Source organism: Chanos chanos, chromosome 9 (assembly GCF_902362185.1).
Source record: "Chanos chanos chromosome 9, fChaCha1.1, whole genome shotgun sequence".
Classification (NCBI taxonomy): Eukaryota; Metazoa; Chordata; class Actinopteri; order Gonorynchiformes; family Chanidae; genus Chanos; species Chanos chanos.
This window is the reverse complement of record NC_044503.1, coordinates 16,972,146-16,994,675: the sequence shown is the minus strand read 5'-3', so window position 1 is coordinate 16,994,675 and position 22,530 is coordinate 16,972,146. Positions and strand designations below refer to the sequence as shown.

General features: G+C 41.3%; 2 protein-coding genes across 2 annotated transcripts; one reads left to right on the top strand and one right to left on the bottom strand.

The window, feature by feature from the left end:
* Nucleotides 1-4,363: 4,363 nt before the first annotated feature.
* ubiad1 (UbiA prenyltransferase domain containing 1) lies at nucleotides 4,364-7,836 on the bottom strand. The gene is made up of 3 exons (XM_030784503.1): nucleotides 7,698-7,836; nucleotides 6,436-7,036; nucleotides 4,364-6,003 (listed from the first exon to the last, which is right to left on the bottom strand). The coding sequence occupies exons 2-3, from the start codon at nucleotides 6,986-6,988 to the stop codon at nucleotides 5,516-5,518; spliced, it is 1,041 nt and encodes a 346-aa protein (XP_030640363.1). The 5' UTR covers nucleotides 6,989-7,036; nucleotides 7,698-7,836; the 3' UTR covers nucleotides 4,364-5,515.
* A 1,223-nt stretch (nucleotides 7,837-9,059) lies between these two features.
* Nucleotides 9,060-21,883, top strand: mmp23ba (matrix metallopeptidase 23ba). The gene is made up of 8 exons (XM_030785263.1): nucleotides 9,060-9,179; nucleotides 17,093-17,232; nucleotides 17,853-17,992; nucleotides 18,594-18,761; nucleotides 19,155-19,319; nucleotides 19,662-19,772; nucleotides 21,179-21,305; nucleotides 21,535-21,883. The coding sequence occupies exons 1-8, from the start codon at nucleotides 9,060-9,062 to the stop codon at nucleotides 21,707-21,709; spliced, it is 1,146 nt and encodes a 381-aa protein (XP_030641123.1). The 3' UTR covers nucleotides 21,710-21,883.
* Nucleotides 21,884-22,530: the final 647 nt, after the last annotated feature.

Genomic DNA, 22,530 nt, shown 5'->3' with positions numbered 1-22,530 from the left:
TTGCAAGCACTCCCCCCACCCCCCTTTTTTTTTTGCACCTTTCTGTCGCATGTCTGATCCTGGAGTAAACAACTGGTGATCTGCGACAGTGGTCTGGCCATTGTAATCAGTGGATTCTATGGGGGATAAGACATCGCCCAAGACACGGTCAATTTCTCAGTGCAAAATACAAAACGTCAGTGTGAGAGCATTATCAATTGTATGCTTACCTGTAGACAGCATTAATGCATCCAAGAAAACTTCACCGGGCCAACGATTAATTTGCTTATAGGTTTAGCTTTAGATTAACACAAGCGATGGCCATAACAGAACCGCGTTGAACGGGCATGTGTCACAAGTCCTATCTACTAGTGTAGGTTAACACGACACGGCGTCTTCGATATCAAACGGATGCGATGATAACATTTGTTGGGCTTCACTAACCTTCCACAAGGGGTCTTCAGTTTGGGTTTTACACAAATTCCATACCGGTGATCAACCATCAACGCGACATCTCTTCAGTGACAGCGTTTTGAGACGGAAGTAAAAATATAAGGCTGGTTAGCTGAATGCTAGCTGTCCAAGTGAGTGGATACTGGGCTGACACTCCCACGCTGTGCGTCACTTGTGTTTTTCTCTCCCCAAGGTGCAGTGTTGCTGAGGATAACTAATTAATAAAAGTCACCTTTACAGTCCTTGTTTTCGGTAAATAAAGAGCTCACTGTCAAAAGTGTATTTTGCTGCACTGGCGTGCTCGCTTAGTGGTGACTACGGGTGAATTGTCTTCCAATGAAACGTAAAGGAATGCACATGCGCGAATTCCTTACATCGGCTCCCCACTGTCGTCAAGATCTTATTCTCAATGGCCTTAATGAAGAGGTATCGTCAAGCTATGCTGCTTTTCGGTATCAAGAAATTCTATGGTTCCAGAATACTTCAGTACAACAATAAATCTTGTTCACTTGATTTTAACTGTAAACAAAGAACTCAGCATATTGTTAGTATATTTTGGTATTCACATTTATAAACCCATTTACAGTAACACGTTTTGCAAATGTTTGCGAATCCAGCGCTGCGTGTAACGTTGCAGTTGATATAATGTTTTGCATTAACTCCCAACGACAATACATGACAAGTACAGTTAAGTGTTTGAATAATTTATTGTAACGTGGCGCCATCTGCTGCTGTGTGACACTGAGTGAAATGTGTGGAATTGGCGTCCGACTGTCAAAGGTGTCCGGGTTGTGTACCGTTAGATTTGATTAACATAGAAGAGGTAACTGTCACCTTCAGTAGATGAGGTATTCTTTAGGAAGCAGGCTGTTGACAGACACCTGAACACTGGTTGACCTATGAATTAAGCCTTTTAAAAGTCCTATCATCCCCGGAGTTATATAGAGGAACGCTGGAAAAGAGCAGTCAACTGACAGTTTGGCAGAGGGATACTATACTCAGACTACACTGCATAACGCCCTAAAACGTGTTTGTGAATAAACCAATAGCAGGGACCATAGGTAGCAGCCCACCTGCCCGTGGTTTAAAAAAAAAAAAAAAAACATACGATGAGATGAGACACTCCTTGACCTGCGTTTATGTGCATATGTGGTGGGTTGTAAAAAGATCGTACATGCTTAAGAACTTGTTTCCCCATAACAGTGGGATGTGATCGGCTCTGTTACGGATTCATTTTACTCACTTGGTTTAGGTCCAGTCAAGCCACTGAGGGGAAAGTTAACTGTAACATTAAATATGAAGCTACTCTGCGTGATCAAGGCTGTCAGATTTCGTACGTCGGTGAAAAGGGTCTGTTTCAGGATGACAGGTCACTAAACACAAGCAGTTGCTGAACGGTTTGATGGGAATGAAAACACTGTAAACTATACTGTATGTCCTGGCTTGGCCGTCTGAGTCACCAGATCTTAACCCACCTGAACAGGAAGGGGTTCTCTGGAGCTTTGCCTAGGGCAGCATTTTCCACAACTAAGAACAAAACAGAACTAATGCAGATTCTTGTGGGGAAATGCACAGGAGTCTGTACCAAAGCATGCTAAGCTTGTGTCACAACACCACCCTATAAAAACACTAAGCTGTTGTTTCCGTTATTTTGGCAGTTGCTGTGTTAAGTTTTCGCCTGTGCTTTTGAGCTAAATGCAACACTATTTACAATCATCATTCACGAATGTTCTTCTGAAAAACAGCAATAATATTGTTAAGCAACATAGCACCATTAACTTATTTAAATGTTATCACATGTGTAGAATTAGATCCTCTATTCAGTCAGAATCAAAAGAAACAAATGAATGAGCCCCTTTTTATGAAAATGAAATCAACTAGAAAATAGTTATGGAATATAATTTATTCTAACAATTGTTCGCATGAAACAAACTCAAAATAGAACTCTATTCGAGGACTGAGGCTTCTCCTTAAAAAAATGAAATGTACCATAGAAAATGCTGAATTGTGAGCTCATTCCAAGGAAAACATTTTCAAGAAGAACTTTAGCTTTGTGAACCGTTCCATTCCAGTCAGCAGCCTTTTGTACTCAGTCTAATGTTTATTTAAAAACACACACACACACACACACAGAGAGAGAGAGACATGAATTTTAAAATGTCATAATTTATGTTGGCAATAACACTTCACTGGTTCCCATACTGAACCCTACGGGCATCATGACCTTGTAGATATTTATTTAAGTTTGTCGTTTTGGCTCAAGGCCTGGTCTCTGGTTATGTGTGTGTTTATAGAGGATGGTTGCGCAGAAGAATGGCAGAAAGTGGAGTGCAATTTGAAGACCTAAGATGACCTTAATGCTATACACTCATGTCAAATGTTATGTTTTACATAAAAATAATTTAGCGTCTTTTGTTCCTCGATGCATAGATGGAGTGTGTGTTATTTGACACACCATAAGACACTGCTTTGATGTAAAACTTTCGTGTTCTTTCAGAATTGAAGTGCTTCGGCCGAGGCGATGGGGGATTGAATAAACAAAGTTTGTGAACTATGTACATATTTATTTGTTCAATTGAGTCACCTCTTGGACACCCTCGTTGCAACTTCACATATTAGCTGAGCCGATTCAGCTCCACTCAGATACCACGTGAATTGAGCGGCACATACTTAGTTTTCGAGCAAAACATAACCAGAACGAACCGTACTGAGAAATCACAATCCACACTTCACTTTATTCACACTTATCATTGTTTAACCAACCCTTTCAGAAGTATGAAAGAGCAACAGTGAGAAATATTAAATATGTAATGTCATTTCTGATGAATGATCGTGGAATACTATGTTTCTATCTTTGTCTGAACTACGTCGTTCATTTCGCTGTGCAGATTTTGAAGAGGGAAAACTAACGTGGAGATTACGTTTAAGATTCCTAAACCTTACTAGGCGCGACGCACCTCTGGCAAATTCTGTGGAGAGGATTGAGTGTCAGTAATATTTAACAAACAGTAAAATGTTTTATGCTTCCCTATGCTGGTTTGAGACCGACAATACGCTTCAGTCGACAAATTCTGATTAGAGGCGCACGACACAGGTTTATGAATGTCGTTTACGCATGTGTTTGACACTGAAAAATCTTGGTTCACCTTTTGACCATGTGTAAATGTTACGGGTGCCCTACTGAATAAGATCCATTGCGGATATGTTTAAAAACCTCAATTACTGCGCTGCCACATTTTGCACACATATGTCGACCGAGCTTCACAAAAAAATCATCTTAATGAACCACCAAAAGTAATTTAAATGAGATAACAAGCCAGCTTCTCAAAATGGGGCTTGTGGTTTCCACTTGACCGATTAAAACAATGCCTTTGCTGATACAAAGATAACACAAGGATAAGTTGTCAGACCACGTGCTTTAAGCGTCAATAATTAAATAAAAGCTTAACCTGTGAAACTATATGTCAGTCGAGCCCTTGGAATATATTTCAAAGAAAAGCGGCGATTAAACCTTACTTCGAAACGTTACCTCCTTCACAATCCAGAATACAGTGCTATGGATGTTCACAACGCGCCAAAAAGGCATGGCAACAGAACACAAGTGGAGATATCGTGCCGAGAACGTGAGGTGTTTGAAAGGCAACTCTTTGAACGTGTCTAATTCAGACCGTGACTTGGCAATGATCTGTCATGGCTTTCCCTCCACTTCTGTATTTCAGATTCTGCATACTGCAATTAAGCAAGCTGAAAAAAAGTTATTTTCCCCTTAAATTATGTTAAATGTTCAATATTTAATGCAAAAATACATTAAAGTATTATGGTGTGTAGTTCTGAGTTTCAAATATAGCCCTAGTCCAAGGAAGAGCAGTGTTCATAAATGCAAAATGACCAACAGCGATCTGATTAACTGAGGCAACAGGTTGTCAGGGAGCAGCCCTCTGATGCCTTAAGTCTGTAACATATCACCATGACATGTCCCACGAACTGCATGCAGACACCAGTGGTTGCCAAACAGTCTTTATTCTGAAAAGATCTGGAAGTTACTCCTAAGATACCTCACCGAACACAGTTCCTCACACAGACTCTCACCTAACCAGCATTTCTGTCCTTCGAACACTTCCCAAAAAGGGCAAAGTTTGAGTTTGGCGCCAGACTATCACATCAGCCTCTTCTGCTTCTAATATGACAGCGTCTCCTGAATACAGAGCCATACGCACTTAAAAGTTTCAACGTGTGCTTCCATTACAGGGACATTAGTGATTTTATTTCATGAAAGACTAAAACAGTCAAAATATGATGCATACCATTGACCGTGACAAAGGCTTTGACAGTATGGAGCGTTTTATGCAAACAGTGGGCCTCATCTGTTGTGTTATCATAAGATTATAGAAAAGTCATCTGCGAATACACAATTATTAGTTCTCAATGTTGGAGCTCATTTAGAAAAACAGGAGTCTTCTATAGTTTATTGTGTTCTGTTATGGCAAGTAAGTAATGGGTGAACCTGTAAAATGACTGTCTCTGTAAATCTGTCTGAAAACACAGGCCAGAAATCATGTGTTACTGGACAGATATGGTTTCGGTGTGACACACCCCTTTTTTTCTCTCTCTTTTTATTTTGTGGCAATGGTGGAAACTTTTAGGAAATGTGGCTCCCTGTCACACATATTTTTGGTCCTACAGAAAACACTACTTTTGACATAACCTATCAGGTTAGGACAGTTTTTGACACGACAGTGCGATATGAACGGTTTCTTCTGAAGTTTCCTTGCAGACTGCGCTGAGAGCTACCACTCTGCCAAAGAACAGAAATCTCAGTCATCTTTACATCCAAATGAATTACGGCGACTCTCCTACATAAACAAATGTACTCAAATAATACTGCTCAACTGATGTTTCTGGGCAGCTTGGGAATTCAAAAGTGCTACTTTCACATCAGTATAAATTAAACAATAAATTATCGTCCTTGTTTTTAAAACCTCTGACATATATCATCATAAATACAAACAAGTTGCCCAGATACTTAATCATTTTTGTTTAAATCAAAAAGAAAAGATGGAAGAGGGGGGAAAAAAAGTCAAGCTCACAGTAGTGGCAAGCTGCCTTGTGGTGCTAAAATGATCCCAAACACGTAAAAGAGTCCCATTAACATGTTAAGCTTTGCAGTTTTTTGGGGGATCTTGGAATAGCACTGGCTACGAAACTGCCTTTCCAATGGGAAGGCCATGGGTAAGGTTAGCAAGGGTAGAGCCATACTGATGGTGTATCGCGTTGCTAGGATACAGAAGAGAACGTACGGGACAAAGAGGAGCAGGTTGTAGAGGATGTAGGAGAACGCTGGCCCGATCAGTATGGCCAGTGTCACGATGCCTGCCTGTTTGTCTGAGTCCATGTCCCGTGTGTTGTTGCTGTGAAGGATGGCTTCTGTGTTGAGGGCCAGGGGAACGGCGTAAACCAGCGGCAGAACCGACAGGTAGCCCACCTGCACAGCGTGGGCAAACATGACGGCCAGAGGACCAAACGTGATGAGGATGACTACATCACCCAGGGCCACATACTTCAGCCCAATACCTAAAAAAACAACAACAACATTAAAAAAAAAAGAAAAAGAAAAAGATCATTTTGTGGTTTTAAAAATATTTGTGTGGCAAAGAGTATAATTAAAAGTATCACAAAAGAAAGACCAACTGGACAGTTTGAAGACTCAAATCAGTGATCTCTAAATGAAGTTTGATTGATTTTTTTTTAAGAGTAGGCTTTTTCCATAAAGTATGAGAAAAGCACAAAGACTTAAATAACACAGCAATAAACTTGGTACGTTTGAAGACTGGTTTATAAAAGCCACTGCCTTGTGCAAAAGTGAAAGAAAAGACCATCGTTGTTAAATTTGGAGCACTTTCAACCACCCACCATGGTGATTCTGCACTTCAACGCTCTGATAATATGCAAACAATCCGGGTAAACCTGCCATTATTTTTAAGTGCTGGGGAAATGCATTCTTACCTCCTGTGTAGAGGAAAGAGCTGGAGAGACCACCGAAATAAATGAGCGCTAGATGCTCCAGCCTCAGCGTGGAAAGAAAATAGAGAAGGGTCGCACAAAGACACCCCACAGAATACAACAAAGCCCCAAACATCACCACGTCCTGGGGCTCCAAAATCTGATCGACCAAAGTCCTGTCATCGCTCTTTTTATGGTCAATCCCTTTGGAAAAATCGTAATACGTGTTCACAAGGTTCCCCGCTCCGTGTACCACGAGAACCGCCACCGCGCAAACCAGGAGAATTAAAAGGTCAACGGAGCCTTCCAGTTTGTACGCAAGTGCACTGCCAAGCGCTACGGGCGTGAGCGAGGCACTAAAACTCCACGGCCGGAGCGCTAAAACATATGCCGCACATTTATTCTGCACGTCCGATGCCATTCTGGCCATTCCGTAGAATCTTCCAACGTGGTTTCGCTCCATGTCATTTAAACCCAGTTCTTTTGCTCCATTGTGTCCATTGGATCCTGCCAGTACGTACGTCTCTGCATTTGACGGTTTATGTCCCGCATCCATAATTCTGTCTGACTTTTTCTGAAGCACCAGCAGCAGCAGCACTTCACCCTGGTTGGATTGAGGATAAAATGGTTTTAGTGACAAGACAGTACTAAGAGTACAGTCATTCTGATTTAAGTGAAAATCCCGAACTATGAGAGAAGAGACAGATATTTCAAATCAGCAAAACCAAAACATCAAAATCACATCACCAGTTAGGAAGGAAAGTGAAATTACTCTGACAGTTAACATCAGTCGTATAACCTTTACACACCTACTGCTTTGAGCAACAGTGGAGATTTGTGTCAAGAGAAACAATTTTGGAGAAGGCACTCTTCAATCAAGGAATGTAGGGGGAAAAGTATCATAACTGACCACTAAACGGTGAAATTAAGGATTAGTTAGCTACCTGGCTAGTCAGTTAATTTCTCAAGGGTGCTGCTGACAGAGTAGAGGGAGGGAGGTGACTGCTAATTCAACAACTTTTATTCCGTCTAATACAAAATTCAACATAAAAGTCTTCTGAAAACTCCATTTGAGCATTATTCATATTAACTGCAACATATAACACTAATTGAAACTAAGACTTTTCAAAGCTAACGCTAACCTGCTAACTACAGAGATTACAGGAGATTATGAAGCGCCTTGACAGGTCTCACTTCAGTTTTACAACTAACTCCCTAGTTTACGTCGCTAACAAATGGAACGAAGCATATGCTTCGAAACCTACCTGTTATAGAACAATGTCGAGGTAAGAACGGGGGAAAAGTCAGGCACTGTCGATACATCTTTCTCTGACCGTTGCTTGCTAATTGGGCTAGTCAAATCATACACTCCACCATTGCGTCGGCAGACCAGCTACGTGTCAATTCAAAGGATATTTATCCAGCAAGCTAATGCTAACCGTGCATGTTTGCAGCCATTTTGTCCGTCCCTCTTTTGTGCAACGCCATTCAGTGTCAACTGAAACTCCCAACCCGGTTACTTGGATCCGAGCTGTCTGTTTCATTGTTTCATATCACTCTTGATTCTCATTGTTTTAATTTGCAGTATTTGCAAAAAAGACATGATAAATACCTATATTCAATTAAGTGCGTTACTAAAGTAGTGCATTTAATGAAACCCTTAAATGAAAAAGACGAATGTTGGTTACTGTAGAACAAACTTAGATAGATAGAGTCTATGTAGATGTGACACATATGACTAAGGACTAAGAAGAGACAAAACAAGGCAACAAGGACCAATCAAAATTTACCACGGATCACTCCTGACAAATAAGAGATTGAGTCTATCAATGTCTTGGTGACTGTCTATCTCGGGTTGCGTTCTGTTATTTTTTAGGAGTCTGGGAAAGGGGTATAGCTGACCCCAAACCCAACTTCAGTGCATAATTCAGGTCTTTTTTTTTAACATCCGTGACATCACCAGAATCACAGTCAGTTACAGTTCATTCAGTTAACTGTAATGAATTGGGGACTGAGGAAAGTTGTCCCCAGCGAGAATTCGTGTGAGCTTCGGTATCTTTTCTGTCTTCAGACACCCTGTAAATATATAAAGGGGCAAATATTCATCGGCTACAATTAAAAAGGAGTATTTTAATGGATATAATCTACATGAATAATTAATTTAAATCGTGCATAGATATTGAGTCTTTATTAACTCTCAGACGTGTCTTTTACATTACTAAATAAACTTAAGAGAAAACTCGTACGTCACAGTTGAAACGGTAGTGGCTGAATAATAGCGTAGTCCATCCTCCATCCCACTAAAATGTTGTCAAGCAACAATCTCCATTTAAAGTAACGTGAGACTCTTTGGCATCCAGTGTAACTGTGCTGCGGTCAACAGTTGGGGGGAGAGCTGCAAGTTGCTCCGTAGTCTGGAGCGGTGAAGGCTCATCCATAGCCACTCCAGACAAAAACCATCCGGAGCTTTCGCTTTATTCACACCTGCAAACCTCAACGGACTATACCAACAAAATAATCAAATTCATGGACTCATCAGAATATCAGCGAATGAATGGAAAATAAATGGTGGTGAAATTTGTTTTATTTTCGTGGTGGGAACATATTCTGATGGTGACATCGCAACGATGGTGTGTCAGACATACCGAACTCGGGAGAGAGGAGGCTCTATAGTCGTTTTTGCGGTGACCGTGGTCTTTTTAGCTATAATGCAACAGGCCACAACTTTTCCCACTTGGAGACTAGAGGTATGACGTGATTTTTATTATTCTTTAAATTGTAGCCTGTCGCTTCATCTCGAAACTTAACCGTACAGAGCTCAAATGGCAACAGCATCTGTCTTTTGTATAACGCCCATACGGTCATTCAGCTGGTTTGGTGCACAGTTTATCTTAAATTGTTCGGTAATGTATTCGTTAACACAAAGTGCAGTTTCACACGTTTGACATATTTTCAGGAACAGATTTGTTAGACATATCGGAGATTTCTTTCCTTAAGGCAGGTCTGAGAGTTTTCACCTCACTGTCTGTGCGCAGCCTGCAATACGCTATTTCGCGGTTTGAGATCACTTTGACAGACCATGGTTGTCTTCAGACAATTTATGGAAAGCTAGCTTTCCGTTTGAGAGGGAGGGGAAGGGTCTGACCATCCAAGACTCAAAGCGCAAGGCATAGGCTATATAAGCCTCAATATTTTTACATGCATGAAGTCATATAATACGCTAAATCACAACTAATATGAATTGAGGCCAACTGTCCTCGGAAAGAAGCGGGAATTTGCCTGGGCCTCAGTATCATCTCTCTCTTTCTTTTATTTTACACTACTAGTTATTGCATGTAGGGGGAGTATGCATAGGGTGCAGTAATAGATGAGTGGCTATTTGATGGTCTTGAACCACACGGATAACCCATTTAATTGTATAATGTTACTACGCCTGCTATCTACTACCCTCGAGATACTTCACTTTACAAAATAACTTTCAGTTTCAGAAAACTGAGATAGCACAGACAAAGATATGGTTAAACTAACGGAATTGTAACGCAGCCGGGTTCCTTCCTTCTATAACTTGTCAAGCAATCATCTCCATTTGAAGTAACGTGAGCCTGTTTGGCTGAGTGTAGATCTGTGCTGCGAACGGGAGTTGAGGGAAAAGTTGCGAACTGCTCTCCAGTCTGGAGCGGTGACGGCTCACCAACCACCGCTCCAGACCACTTTTCCACACCTGCAACCTTCCGCGGGCTAAAGCAAAGTATAAATCAATCACATCCAATGACTTACTAGCGTATTAGCGAGTCAATGGAAAATAAATGGTGGTGAAATCGGTCTTCTTTTCGTGGTGGGAACATTTTCGGATGGTGACATCGCAACGATGGTCTGTCAGACATACCGAAGCCGGGAAAGACGAGGTTGCGAAGTCCTTGCGGTTATCGCGGTCTTTTTAGCTTTAATGCAGGCGGCCACAACTTTCCCCACTTGGAGATTAGAGGTATGGCGTCATTTTGGTTACTCTTCAAGTATTCCAAATGTGGCCTATTGTTTTATCTTGAAACTTTAAAGACCAAACGGCAGCAGCATCTTTCTTTTTTTCTTTTGTTGCATAATGCCCCAACGGACACTTTGCTTTACTTGTTTTATAGCTTCAGTACTGTACAAATTTGTAGGCTATAGGCCTGTGTTTAACATATTTTAACACACCATTTTGTTTGGTTGTAGGATTTGTCATGAGGGCTTTCGTTCATTGAAGCAATGCATACATTTTTCCACTTTTCTGGCAGCAGGCAGCCTGGTAGGCTACAAGGCTACTTCGCATTTCGCATGATTGATTTGACAGGCAATGATATGGCAAGACAGTTCATAGTAAGTTAACATTTTGGTAGGTCATATTTCTAGTTCTGTTTTTGGAAAATAGATTGCAAGACTGCACAAGTAATTATATAGTCTTCGGTGATGATCCCGGTCACAAGACACCGCAATGAGCTACAGCACAAGATAGGCTATTACACAATACTCCAGGCTCTCTCCCCAACTTTATCCCTTTTCTTTATTTTGGGGGTGGGGATGTTGTGGACGTCCCTCTCTCTCTCTCTCTCTCTCTCTCTCTCTCTCTCTCTCTCTCTCTCTCTCTCTCTCTCTCTCTCTCTCTCTCTCTCGAGTATACATGCGAAGACAGCTTCGTCTTGGCATTGTTATCGCCGAGTCTGTGTAATGAAAGTCTGAAGACCTATTTGACATCATTAAATAGACTTGGTGTAGTTCCCGAGACCGAGTTGCGCTCGCGCCTGAATTAAAGCAGCTGTTTTGATTGATTGCCGTGACATGACAGAGCATGATGTAAGCATCTGAGACGCACATGTCTTGTATCTGATGACTTACACCGGCAATCAAAAGACCATCGTCTATTCTTGATTTATAGGCTGCATTTACGTGCTGCATTCACTGTCATGAAGTCCTTAACTTACTTCAAAGCATGAACAGCAATATAAAAAAAGCTTTTATTCGAGAGCGGTCATGCTGAATAGTTTTAAGTCGAATTTTGAGAGGGGAACTGTTTTGCCATGAGCCTAGACCTACAGTACTTTTTAGCAGAGGTGGTTGAAGTTAGGGCTAGGTCATGGTCGCTTGCCCAAAGATTCCTCCGAGAATGTTATGTTTTATGTCGGCGGTCGTCAGATTTGCATATGCAACAGTTTACTCCAAAGTAAAGAAACTGGCTATAGTTGGCTACTCCAAGGGATCAAGGGGATTAAGGGCACTCAACGGCTCTCACTTCCAGACAAAATTTGGACAAAACGCCGCAACGTCAATGAAATTGCGTCATCGCCATCAGAGCGTTTTAGAACAAGTGGCGCGCGAAGTATCCTATGTGATACAAGGCCAGGCGACGTCTCCGCTCTGAGGCTATTTCAACTTCGGAAGGTATCCAAGCTGGCCTTCTTGGTCTCATTATGTAATTACTGTTTCCATGACTCTTTTATCAGAGACTGTGAATGTCCAAACCTTACCTTGCACACAGTGCATTGCATACGGCTTTCTCGGTCTCTTGTGTAATTGCAGTTTCCATGACTGTTATCAGTTACGAAAAGCCACATTAGCATAAGGTTTTGTTGGCAAGAGGACAAGACTCAAGCCATCGTTTGCCATGTTCATCTGGATAATCTTATAAATGGAAACTGTTCAAGAGCCAGAGCAATATAGCCCGTATTCTCTAGAGGACAGATCTTCCACACTAGTAAATGTGAGAGTGTTCAGAAACCTCAAAACAGGTGGTAGAACTGTGGAAAGGACTACTGCTGTGAGTGATGACATAAAAATTCATCTTTAAGACGCAGTTTTATATATTCAACAGTGATTTTGAATATCAGTAGGTAATCATGAGAATACTATCCAAAATAAATAAAAAGGTAACATCTATTTCCAAACACTGGTGTTTCCGAACACCTTTGCGGTTAAGAGGTTTTTTTTCTTGCTTTGCTTTAAATAGAGTATATACGATCAAATATGTTACTTGCAGTTTGCCAGCAGTGTGTAAAATATTGTAGAGGGAGCCATATGCTGCATGCCAAGTCTGTAAACTTTTAACCCAGCAGCTGCCTAACACTAGTAAAACTGCCTTTTTCACTTCAATTGTGTTTCAGTGATAGTTTACTTTTAAAATCAAACAGTTTTGACATTCTGAAAGGCAGTGACCGAGAGCAGTTGCTAACAATTGTCTGTAGAAATACTCGTTTAGAAATAATCATTTAGAGTCGGATCAGTTTTCAGCTGCTTGGCATAGCAGGTTAAAATGATCGACGCGTCACTGACTCCACCAGAATGCTGAAAGTAGTTTAATAATATCGCCTCGGACGGCAACGGACAATCAAAGATGATTTTATTTAATATCAAACCAACAAATAAATGTGCGAGGGAATACGCAAACACTTAGGCTAATATAATAAGGATATAATAAGTAAACATGAGAGTAAATCTGGTAGGTAAATGGTTTGGTTTGTGGTTGTTTCCACATTTAATACATGTTTACGAAATGATTACGAAAATGTGAGTTCAAGAACGCTGACTGTCATGGCTGAAAGAGTGCGATTCTGAGGGAGGAAAGTTCATTTAAGAAAACTGAACATTGATCGTGGATCGTGATTTTCGGGTGTAGTCATTAAACTGAACTGAATTCAACTGATCTGCAGTTTGTTTATTTCAGAGCCGACGATGGGAGCTAGCAACTTTAGTAAGTAACGTTAACGTTGAGGTTGTCATATGAACCTGATATGGCCCAGTTGGCCATGGACCTGAAAAGTGTTGGGCTCTGTCCTAAATGCTAACGTGTATTACACTTGCAAGTTTGAGGCAATTCAGCTGCGAACGGTTGTCAGCAGATCGATCTCATGCAACAAATCAATCAACACACGGTCAACATCATCAACGGCATTTGGGCACACTTTCATTCCATTTAGAGTTTCACAACGATGTGAACATTTTTCTTTTATTCGGACTGGCCGAACTTAATGCATAACCATGACTAGCTAGGCAAGCTAAAAAGAGACTCGCTGAATTTTATTAAGGTTTCTGTAGTTTTATAACCCTCTGTAACAGGTATAGCATGAATATCGACATTTGCTTTGAGTACGGTTTCATGTAGCAGTTCCATTGTGTGTACTCATGACATACGTAACCGGACGTGGAATTCGATGTGAACTGCTAGAGAATTGCTTTGTGCGACGGAAGTTTCTGTTCATGAAGTTGCATGAAAAGATAATGCTGCGTGAATATTGCGTGAGTGACACCACCTTATCGGTGTTTCACTGCCTCCATTTGTCGCGCTTCATTTTGATGTATTTCTTTCATGTGAGTACACTCATTTACAATACAGTTTGATGGAGTCCAGTAATTTGGTCCTTACAGGACTTGAGGGGTAACTTATTACAGAGAATATCCTTTATCCTAACCATGACTGTGTCGTTTTGGTGACAGTCGTTAAAGATATACCAGGTAAAGTCCTGGTTGACCAGTTTTTGAAATGGGCTTGCCCGAGACAGTTCATCCCCAGTTAACATGCGTGTAGGTCCGGTAGACTGCACGTTCCAGTACTCATTTTAATCTTTTCTGTGATGAGTGTGACTGACAGGTCATAGGGCTAGCAACATGGGCAAGTCCATTTTAAATGTATGCAGTTTTGTGCCCACTGGCCAGGAAAGGGTCCTGGGTTTGATTCCCGACTGGGCAGCCAGGGTCCTTTCTGTGTGGAGTTTACATGTTCTCCCTGTGTCTGCGTGGGTTTCCTTCCAGCGCTCCAGTTGTCTGCCATAGTCCAAAGACATGCAAAGACATGTAGGTCAGGCGAATTGGAGATGCTAAATTGCCCCTTGGTGTGAATGTGTGCATGAATGTGTTTTTCTGTTTATCTGCCCTGCGATGGACTGGCAACCTGTCCAGGGTGTTTCCCCGCCTTCCCCCAGTGAGTGCTGAGATAGGCCCCAGCACCCCCCGCAACCCTAATTAGGAAAAGTGGCTTAGAAAATGAATTAATGAAGGGATCATTTTGAATGGTCACATCTGTCAGGGCTTTCTCTCTCTCCCTCTTTCTCTCTCTCTCTCTCTCTCTCTCCCTCTTTCTCTCTTACACACACACACAAGGTTAATTTCTGTATATCATTACATTCAATTCAATTCAATTTTATTGTCATTAACACAATGTACAGGCACAAATGTAAACGAAAAGAGGGCTGCGGCTTCACCAGAATTGTTGGGGGGGGGGGGCATAGGGATATACATGGAATAAATAAAGATAAAAAGAGAAACACAAAAGTATCAATAAAAACACAAGAGTATCAATAAAAAAAACACAAGAGTATCAAGGAATTGGAAGATCAAGGTGGAAGTTGTATTTGAACTGAATCAGGCTTACAGTGAGCCAAAGTGAGTCCCATGAAATTCAGTGTATTACCACTTTGTGGAGAAGATACCTACAGTTTGGCTACTTTGAATGGTTTAGAGCTGTTTAAAGATCTTTAAATACAATCTGCTGAAAGTAGCTTCCTAAAAATTCACATGGAATGATTCTCATTAACTCTTTTTGCATATCAGTATACTTCAAATTAACCATATGAAAAAGATTACATTAGTTTTTTATTCATTTGATGGCCTGTCACTTAATCTATATGAATATGAATTGTAGTAGAACATCCCTCTTGCTTGTGGAGTTTCATCAAATTAAATTCTTTTGTGTGTAATTTCAATTAAATTCCATTCCTATATATTCAAGACTGGAATCATTTGCAACAAAATTTGAAATTCCACCAATCTAAATTGGAAGCAGCCATCAGTTCTCACATCAGTTCTGAACTGAGCCCTACCATGCTGAAACCTGATTGGTCCATGCATGTGATCTTTGACAAATGGTGTTCCAGTACCTCTCACACCATAGGAGCCATACTGATGCTCTGTACATAATTTCAAACATGTTTAGGTGGTCCCAGATGACTCGTCTGCATGGGAAGATTGGAATGTGTGTGTTGACCCTCTCACAGACCCACTGTGCAAGTAACAGAACTCATGTTGTCGCCCCAGCTACAACCGCAGGAAGGTCTGAGATCTGTATGCTCAACTACCACAATTGTTCATCTGGAACAGAAAGTGATGAATTGTATTTTCTGTCTGACGTGACTGAAAGACTTGGTTTTTCTCCCATAGTCATCTGTGTGACCTACACCTAAATGAAATCAGATCATCATTTGACTTCTGCATTGAAACCTAAACACCACTATTGTCTTGAGTTGCGTGTCAGTGTTAATACTCATGAGTTGATGTAATATTCATGAGTCTCACTGACGGTCACTGATTAGAGCACACAGTGTAACAGTGCTCCACTAACAATCACTGATTAGAGCACACAGTGTAACACTGTTCCACTGACAATCACTGATTAGAGCACACAGTGTAACACTGTTCCACTGACAATCACTGATTAGAGCACACAGTGTAACAGTGCTCCACTAACAATCACTGATTAGAGCACACAGTGTAACACTGATCCACTGACGATCACTGATTAGAGCACACAGTGTAACACTGTTCCACTGACAATCACTGATTAGAGCACACAGTGTAACACTGTACCACTGACGATCACTGATTAGAGCACACAGTGTAACAGTGCTCCACTAACAATCACTGATTAGAGCACACAGTGTAACAGTGCTCCACTAACAATCACTGATTAGAGCACACAGTGTAACACTGTTCCACTGACAATCACTGATTAGAGCACACAGTGTAACACTGTTCCACTGACTGTCACAGATTATGGTACGCAGTGTAGTGTTACACTGACAGTCACAGATTATGGTACACAGTGTAATGCTGTTACACTGACAGTCACAGATTATGGTGCACAGTGTACTGTTACAGTGACAGTGACTGATTGTTTGATTGACTGAAAGTGTAATGTCACACTGAGGGTCACTATTTAGGGCACATAGTGTAATGTTGTTGCAGTTACAATGAAAACTGCTCCTCCAATAAGACGGTGACATGAGCAATAACTGTATAATACAAATATAACGATGAGTTCATTATTGATCTTACAATTATTGATCTTACACTTAATGTATTGATCAACATTAAACATTTGCGCAAAAAGATTTGTAAAGTTCTAAACAATTAGATCAGAACCCAAGAACACTCTGCTGCATGCTTGCAAATATTTCAAATACATGATGAACACATTCCTCTCAATGTTTAACCAGATTTAGTGAAACTTGTAAATAGCAGTGCAATGCCCAAACACACTGTCAGAGTATCATAACAGGTCAAATATAATATGAATATGAAAGAGAATTGTCCACTGAGGTCATAAGAGGCCATTCTCATCTGAGCGTGAGAGCAAGAATTACATTCCTCTCACTTTTTATAACAGCCAAAAGGAAGGTTTTATTCTATCCATGCTCATCCAGCAGATTTAATCCAGATTTGCTCATTTGACTAATTAAATCAAGGTGGATCCTGGTATAACATTTCATGGGAAAGTGAAACCTCTGAAGATATATGAGAAAAACGACTGCATTCACTGGTGCAGAACACAGAACCGAATATATTAAGAATTAGGAATATATTGCAAAACCTGATTAATCATTGGTCATTCAATTAATCTGAGATTTTTTTGTCCAAGGAAGAAGCTTATACGTCCGGCGTTTTGATCATTGGGATTCGAAAAGATGCGCGCTCCCAGGTGCTCCATCTGTCCAGGAACAAGCGCTACACCCTCACGCCGGAGAAGCTGAAATGGGACAAATTCAAGCTAACGTACAAGTACGAGTCTAGAACCGATTATGTTGGTTGCATTGTTTGTGATCCACTCTTGTTGAGCAAAAGAGATGTTGAGCAGTGCGCAGAATAACGGTTAATGTTAGAAATAGAAGGGATGATGGCTACATAATCCAGTAGAGCATGTTGTAGTTTATTGTAACATATCACTGCTTTCATACTTAGATTCAGCGTGCCACGTTATTTGTGCTGTGTTAAGAGTAGTTTAGCGCAGTGAAAGTGACGACACAGAGGCGAATTTTTGGGATTCGTGGCATTCCTCATTGTAGTAGACTACTCCTGTGAAATTCTTTCTCCTGAAATATTAAAGCTGAGATCTTGTTTGGGACTTTATGTCTGTAGCTAAGATGTTTCAACATATCTCTACGGCTCCGTCAGGTGTTAATATTTGTGTCATATAAGATAAGAATTAACATTTGTCTCATGCGTTTGCTCCTGGATAAGTAACAACTTGGCGTCACAAAAAATGTGCCATAAATATTCAACGTCCTTTGACCACTTACATTGTTTTAAAGAGCTAATTATATTTTATTTGTACGTACGTTTGTTCTCTACGTGTTTTTAATTACATTGTAAAACGGTTTATCATTTGTTTGCTCGCACAGACTTCTGTCCTTCCCCAGAAATCTGATAAACGCTAGCGACACGCGCCGGGGCATCGCCAAAGCTTTTGCCATGTGGAGCGACGTCTCGCCTTTCAGCTTTAGAGAAGTACCCGCGGACCAGGAGGCGGATATTAAAATCGGTATGAGGACGACGTTGATTGAAAGCCATTGCCCTCTTGGCATGTTTCTTCGTGGCGTTTTGTTATTGTGTCTGTAAAATTCAAAAGTAAAATCCTCTAACTATTCAGATTCCTCTGCAGTAAACCTGTTGTACAACCCCTCATGATTACTTGACTCCCTTTAAAATTCACCAGAGCAATTACCGGAAAAAATTTATGAAAACAGTAAAAAATAATGCAGTTTTATTGCTTCTTCACAGTTTGAAGGACCTCCTTGTGTGTTGGATTAAAACCTGATGTAGTGTCAATCCTGGAGACGGAAGTCTCTTTTGAGGATGAAATATTACACACATTTGTTTGAAGAAATTTGAAAAAAAGAATTACAGTAAATCCACATATATGTATCCCTGAAGGAGACAGATGCAGAATCAGGGTGTGTTTTTTCCAGCACAAGTTTTATGAGACACACACACACACATACGCACACACACAGAGAGGGAGTGAGAGAGAGAGAGAGGCAGAGAAAACAAGATGACGATGTTCATTCTTTGGACTCATTAGAGCTTGTGCAGAGAGACTGTGTTTCCCGTAGATTGTAAATCTCAGCTCTCACTTTTGGCAGGTTTCTACCCCATGAACCATACCGACTGTCTGCAGTCCTACGTCCACCACTGCTTTGACGGCATTACCGGCGAACTCGCTCACGCCTTCTTCCCTCCCACCGGAGAGATCCACTTTGACAACGACGAGTACTGGATTTTAGGAAATATGCGTTTCAGCTGGAAGAAAGGCCAGTGACTTGCATGTCCTGTCTGTGTGTGTGTGTTTGGAGAGATTTGCTCTGTAATTTACTGTGCAGCGCATTGGTTTTTGGACCACAACCAAGCAGCATGTGTCCTGTGTCTTTACAGAGACGTTTTGGGACCCGTTCAAGTATTCTAGTATAAATTATCCCCCTCTTTTCTTTCCTCGTCTGGCTTTTTTTCTTTTCTTGTGTATAATGTCAGTGAAATGAGATGGAAGCTTTTCCATGGTTAACAGTCGTATCGCCACCTTAGTCATGTGGTTGTCCCCCAGACTTATTGCACACTCTGATCTTGTTGTCATGTGGGTGACAGGTGGGCAGAGTCTCATTCCCCAGTGAATGTGAGATTGTAATTGTAACTGGTTGTGCTTTAAACAGGGGTGTGGCTCACCGACCTGGTCCACGTGGCAGCCCATGAGATCGGCCATGTTCTGGGCCTCATGCATTCCCAGAATCCCATAGCACTCATGCATCTGAACGCCACCCTCACTGGCCGTAAACTCATCACGCAGGACGACGTCTGGGGGCTGCATCGCCTCTATGGTACGACACAAACCTTCGAAACTTGTACAAAAACTCGGGCAGATGGCACAACATGTGTGCGTGTTTGTGTGACTGTCTCTGTTCTGTCAGTTTCCATGAACCTTGAACATAAAGTTCTTCTCTAGCAAAACTACAGGTTTACAGTCCTTCTGCCTCAATACTTCATGGGAGCATGTAACATGTGAAATGCCTGTTTGTAAAGCAATTGTAAAGAATCTTAACTGAATGCTGGATCTCAATGCAGTGAGAAGCATGCTGTGCATGTTCCTCTGTGTTTCTTATGGACATCTTTCTCTTCCCTCCCCCCTCCTTCTCTCTCTTCATCTCTCTGTTTCTCCACAGGATGTTTGGACAGATTATTTATCTGTCCCGCCTGGGCCAGGAAAGGCTACTGTGAGAGCAAACGAATCCTGATGCAGAAGCACTGCCCCTCCAGCTGTGACTTCTGTTACGGTAAGGCCCTCCCTCCTCCCCACTACTATAACTAATCGACTAATACACATTACAAGCTTTCAACACCATCAGTCATATATGTGTATATGCCTCTTAGACATGAACTTTGGCCAAAAGAAGCCAAAAAACCTTCGGGAAAAAGTGGAGGAATCCAAACACTCCTAAGCCCTTCACCACAGAAGTGCACCTCAGGAAACCGCCTCTTCTCAAACGTCTCATGGGAGATGTCGGCGCAGAGGTCATTGTTTTTGTGACGAGGGCTCTGTGGGTGATGTTTGTTTGGATCACAGGAGTGAGAGAGGACTAATGTCCTTGCCCTGTAAACTGGGTCTTGATTCCAATTGGGAGCAGAGTGTTCTCTGGTGGAAAAATTCTTGCGTGACTAGGAGCCAGTGGAATGTCAGAATGTGGCTTGTGGGTTGAAGGCTCACGAAGGTCGAGGTTGGATGTTTGCGGGCCAAACCAGAGCGGTTTGGATTTAAAGAGACCAGCAGCTGATCGTTCACTGACATTCATGCTTCTCTAGAAACCATAAAGGAGAGGAACTCCAATGTATAATGTCTGTCCTTTAGGGTCATTTTTTACTGCCACTGTAAAGGATATGTTGTGAGCATATGCAAAAACAATAGGGTGAGTCATCATCAGTGTTTTGCAGATACACTGAGAAAAGCATCAAGTTTCCAGTGTGGTCCAGAGGCGTGAGCTTCTCCATCGCCACTGCATGACAATGTCTTGTGTAAAAAAAGTTCTATGTGGTTTAAACCGAAAAATTGAATTGGTTTTGTGCACTGTGATGCCTTTGCTAGTGAAACATTTAAATGATCAAATGAGCCTAAGTGTACAGTTCCCTGATTTTGACGTAAGCGAACATTTTCATACGTGCTAGTACAAATGTTTTTTGTTGTTGTTTTTCCACCAAAAATGTTCCTTTTCTGTAGTGACCTAAAATTCACTCAGAACTATGTTGATATGTTGCCCCACTAATTGTTAATGACTATTTAACATTTGCCCCTTAAGTTAATTCTTTCTGACTGTCTATGGGGTTGAAAAATGTACGTTTCCAACCGACAGATTTTCATGTGTCTCAGGGGAGATGTGATTAAACAGTATCTTTTACTGCTGGTCTCAGAGACAGAAGGCAAAGCCAGTTCTATTCAGGCAGGGTGCAAAAGTCATGCATCATTAAACTCACTGGGCTTCAAAAAGTTAACAAAATACATTACTAAATATTGGTCTGTTGGATAATGTGTCAGAAAAAAACGTGGTAAATGTTTAAAAACAAGAGGTAGTTTGTTAATGAGCTGTGAAGGTTTTACTTTTAAATCTTAAAGACTGTGAGAAGGTGCATTCAGATCTGCTGCTTGTGTTTGACTGTGAAGCAGTATTGTTCTCCTAACCCCCTGCAGAATTCCCTTTTCCAACCGTCGCACCCACTCCCAAACCACCACGGACCAAACAGAAACTAGTGGCCGAAGGAAAGAAACTCACCTTTCGCTGCGGGAAGAAAATCGCCGCAAAGAAGGGCAAAGTGTCGTGAGTTTGCTTCAGTTCTGTTTACACAAAGCCTTGGAGTCACACCGATAAACCCTGGCTCTAACATTTTAGAAAACATAATGGAATCTTCAGTTTTAGACTGGAGTGTTAGACAGCGAGATTGCGGTTATGTTTAATGGATTAGACTGTGACCTTTGAACCCCAAGACTCAACCTTTTTCCTCAATACTTGTTTACTTTTTAAAAATTTCCTGTCTACTCATCCCCAGCTGGTATAAGGACGGTGAGCTGCTGGAATTCTCTCATCCTGGCTACATCTCGCTGAAAGAGGACCACATCAACATCATAGCCAACGCCATAAATGAGGGAACATACACCTGCATCGTGCGGAAGAAGGATAAGGTGCTAACCAACTATTCGTGGAGGGTACGCGTCCGCTTCTGACCAGACTGGAGTCGCCTGCAAAGGGGTGGACTCTTGTTAACGCCATGGCAACAGGGAGTAGCGCAGGCCACAGTCCGAAACCTTGGCCCTCGTCTCAGTGACCTTACCGACCTTTCTCTCCGTTTCCGTGACTGCTGGTCCGAAAAGCCCGAGGAGATGATGGGAACGCGACAGTTTTCGGGCAGTACACCATCGTACAATCGGTTCAGTGGTCACTGATGACATTAAAGAGGGGAAAAGAGGAGGAGGTGCTCTGACGGGCCCACGGGTTTCCATTCAGCACAGCAGAACCTCACTCATCCCGGCACATATACCAATAGAATAGCTACGAATACAACTTGCCAACATCCTGATGTCAGGGTTAAGATTTTAGAGTTTTGCCAGTGTTTTTGTTTTTTGTCTTTTTTCTGTAAATCCAGTTTTCTTACATGCCAAATAAACAATCTATTCTGTGACGATGTCTCTTTCACAAAGATGGTGCTCTTTCTTTCTGCAGAAGTGTGACATCTATGTGACATTTTCATCTGGTGATGTAGTCAGGACAGTTATTTTAAAAAACTGTTTAGAGAGCAAGTAATTTAAAGTACCATTCTTGCATAAATTTTACAATTCTTACATCTGATTTTTCCCCCTTAATTTTTTTTTTTTTTTAGAAATTAGTGGAGTATGAGCAAAAGCACATAAAAGGAACAAATATTTTCTGTTCTAAAACAGTTTCTGTGTCCTGACAGTTTCATAAATAGAAAATTCCATAGGGAAATGGAGGAATTAGCAGATTATATAATCATGGTGGGATGGGGGAGGTGTGGTCTTTGTTTCTT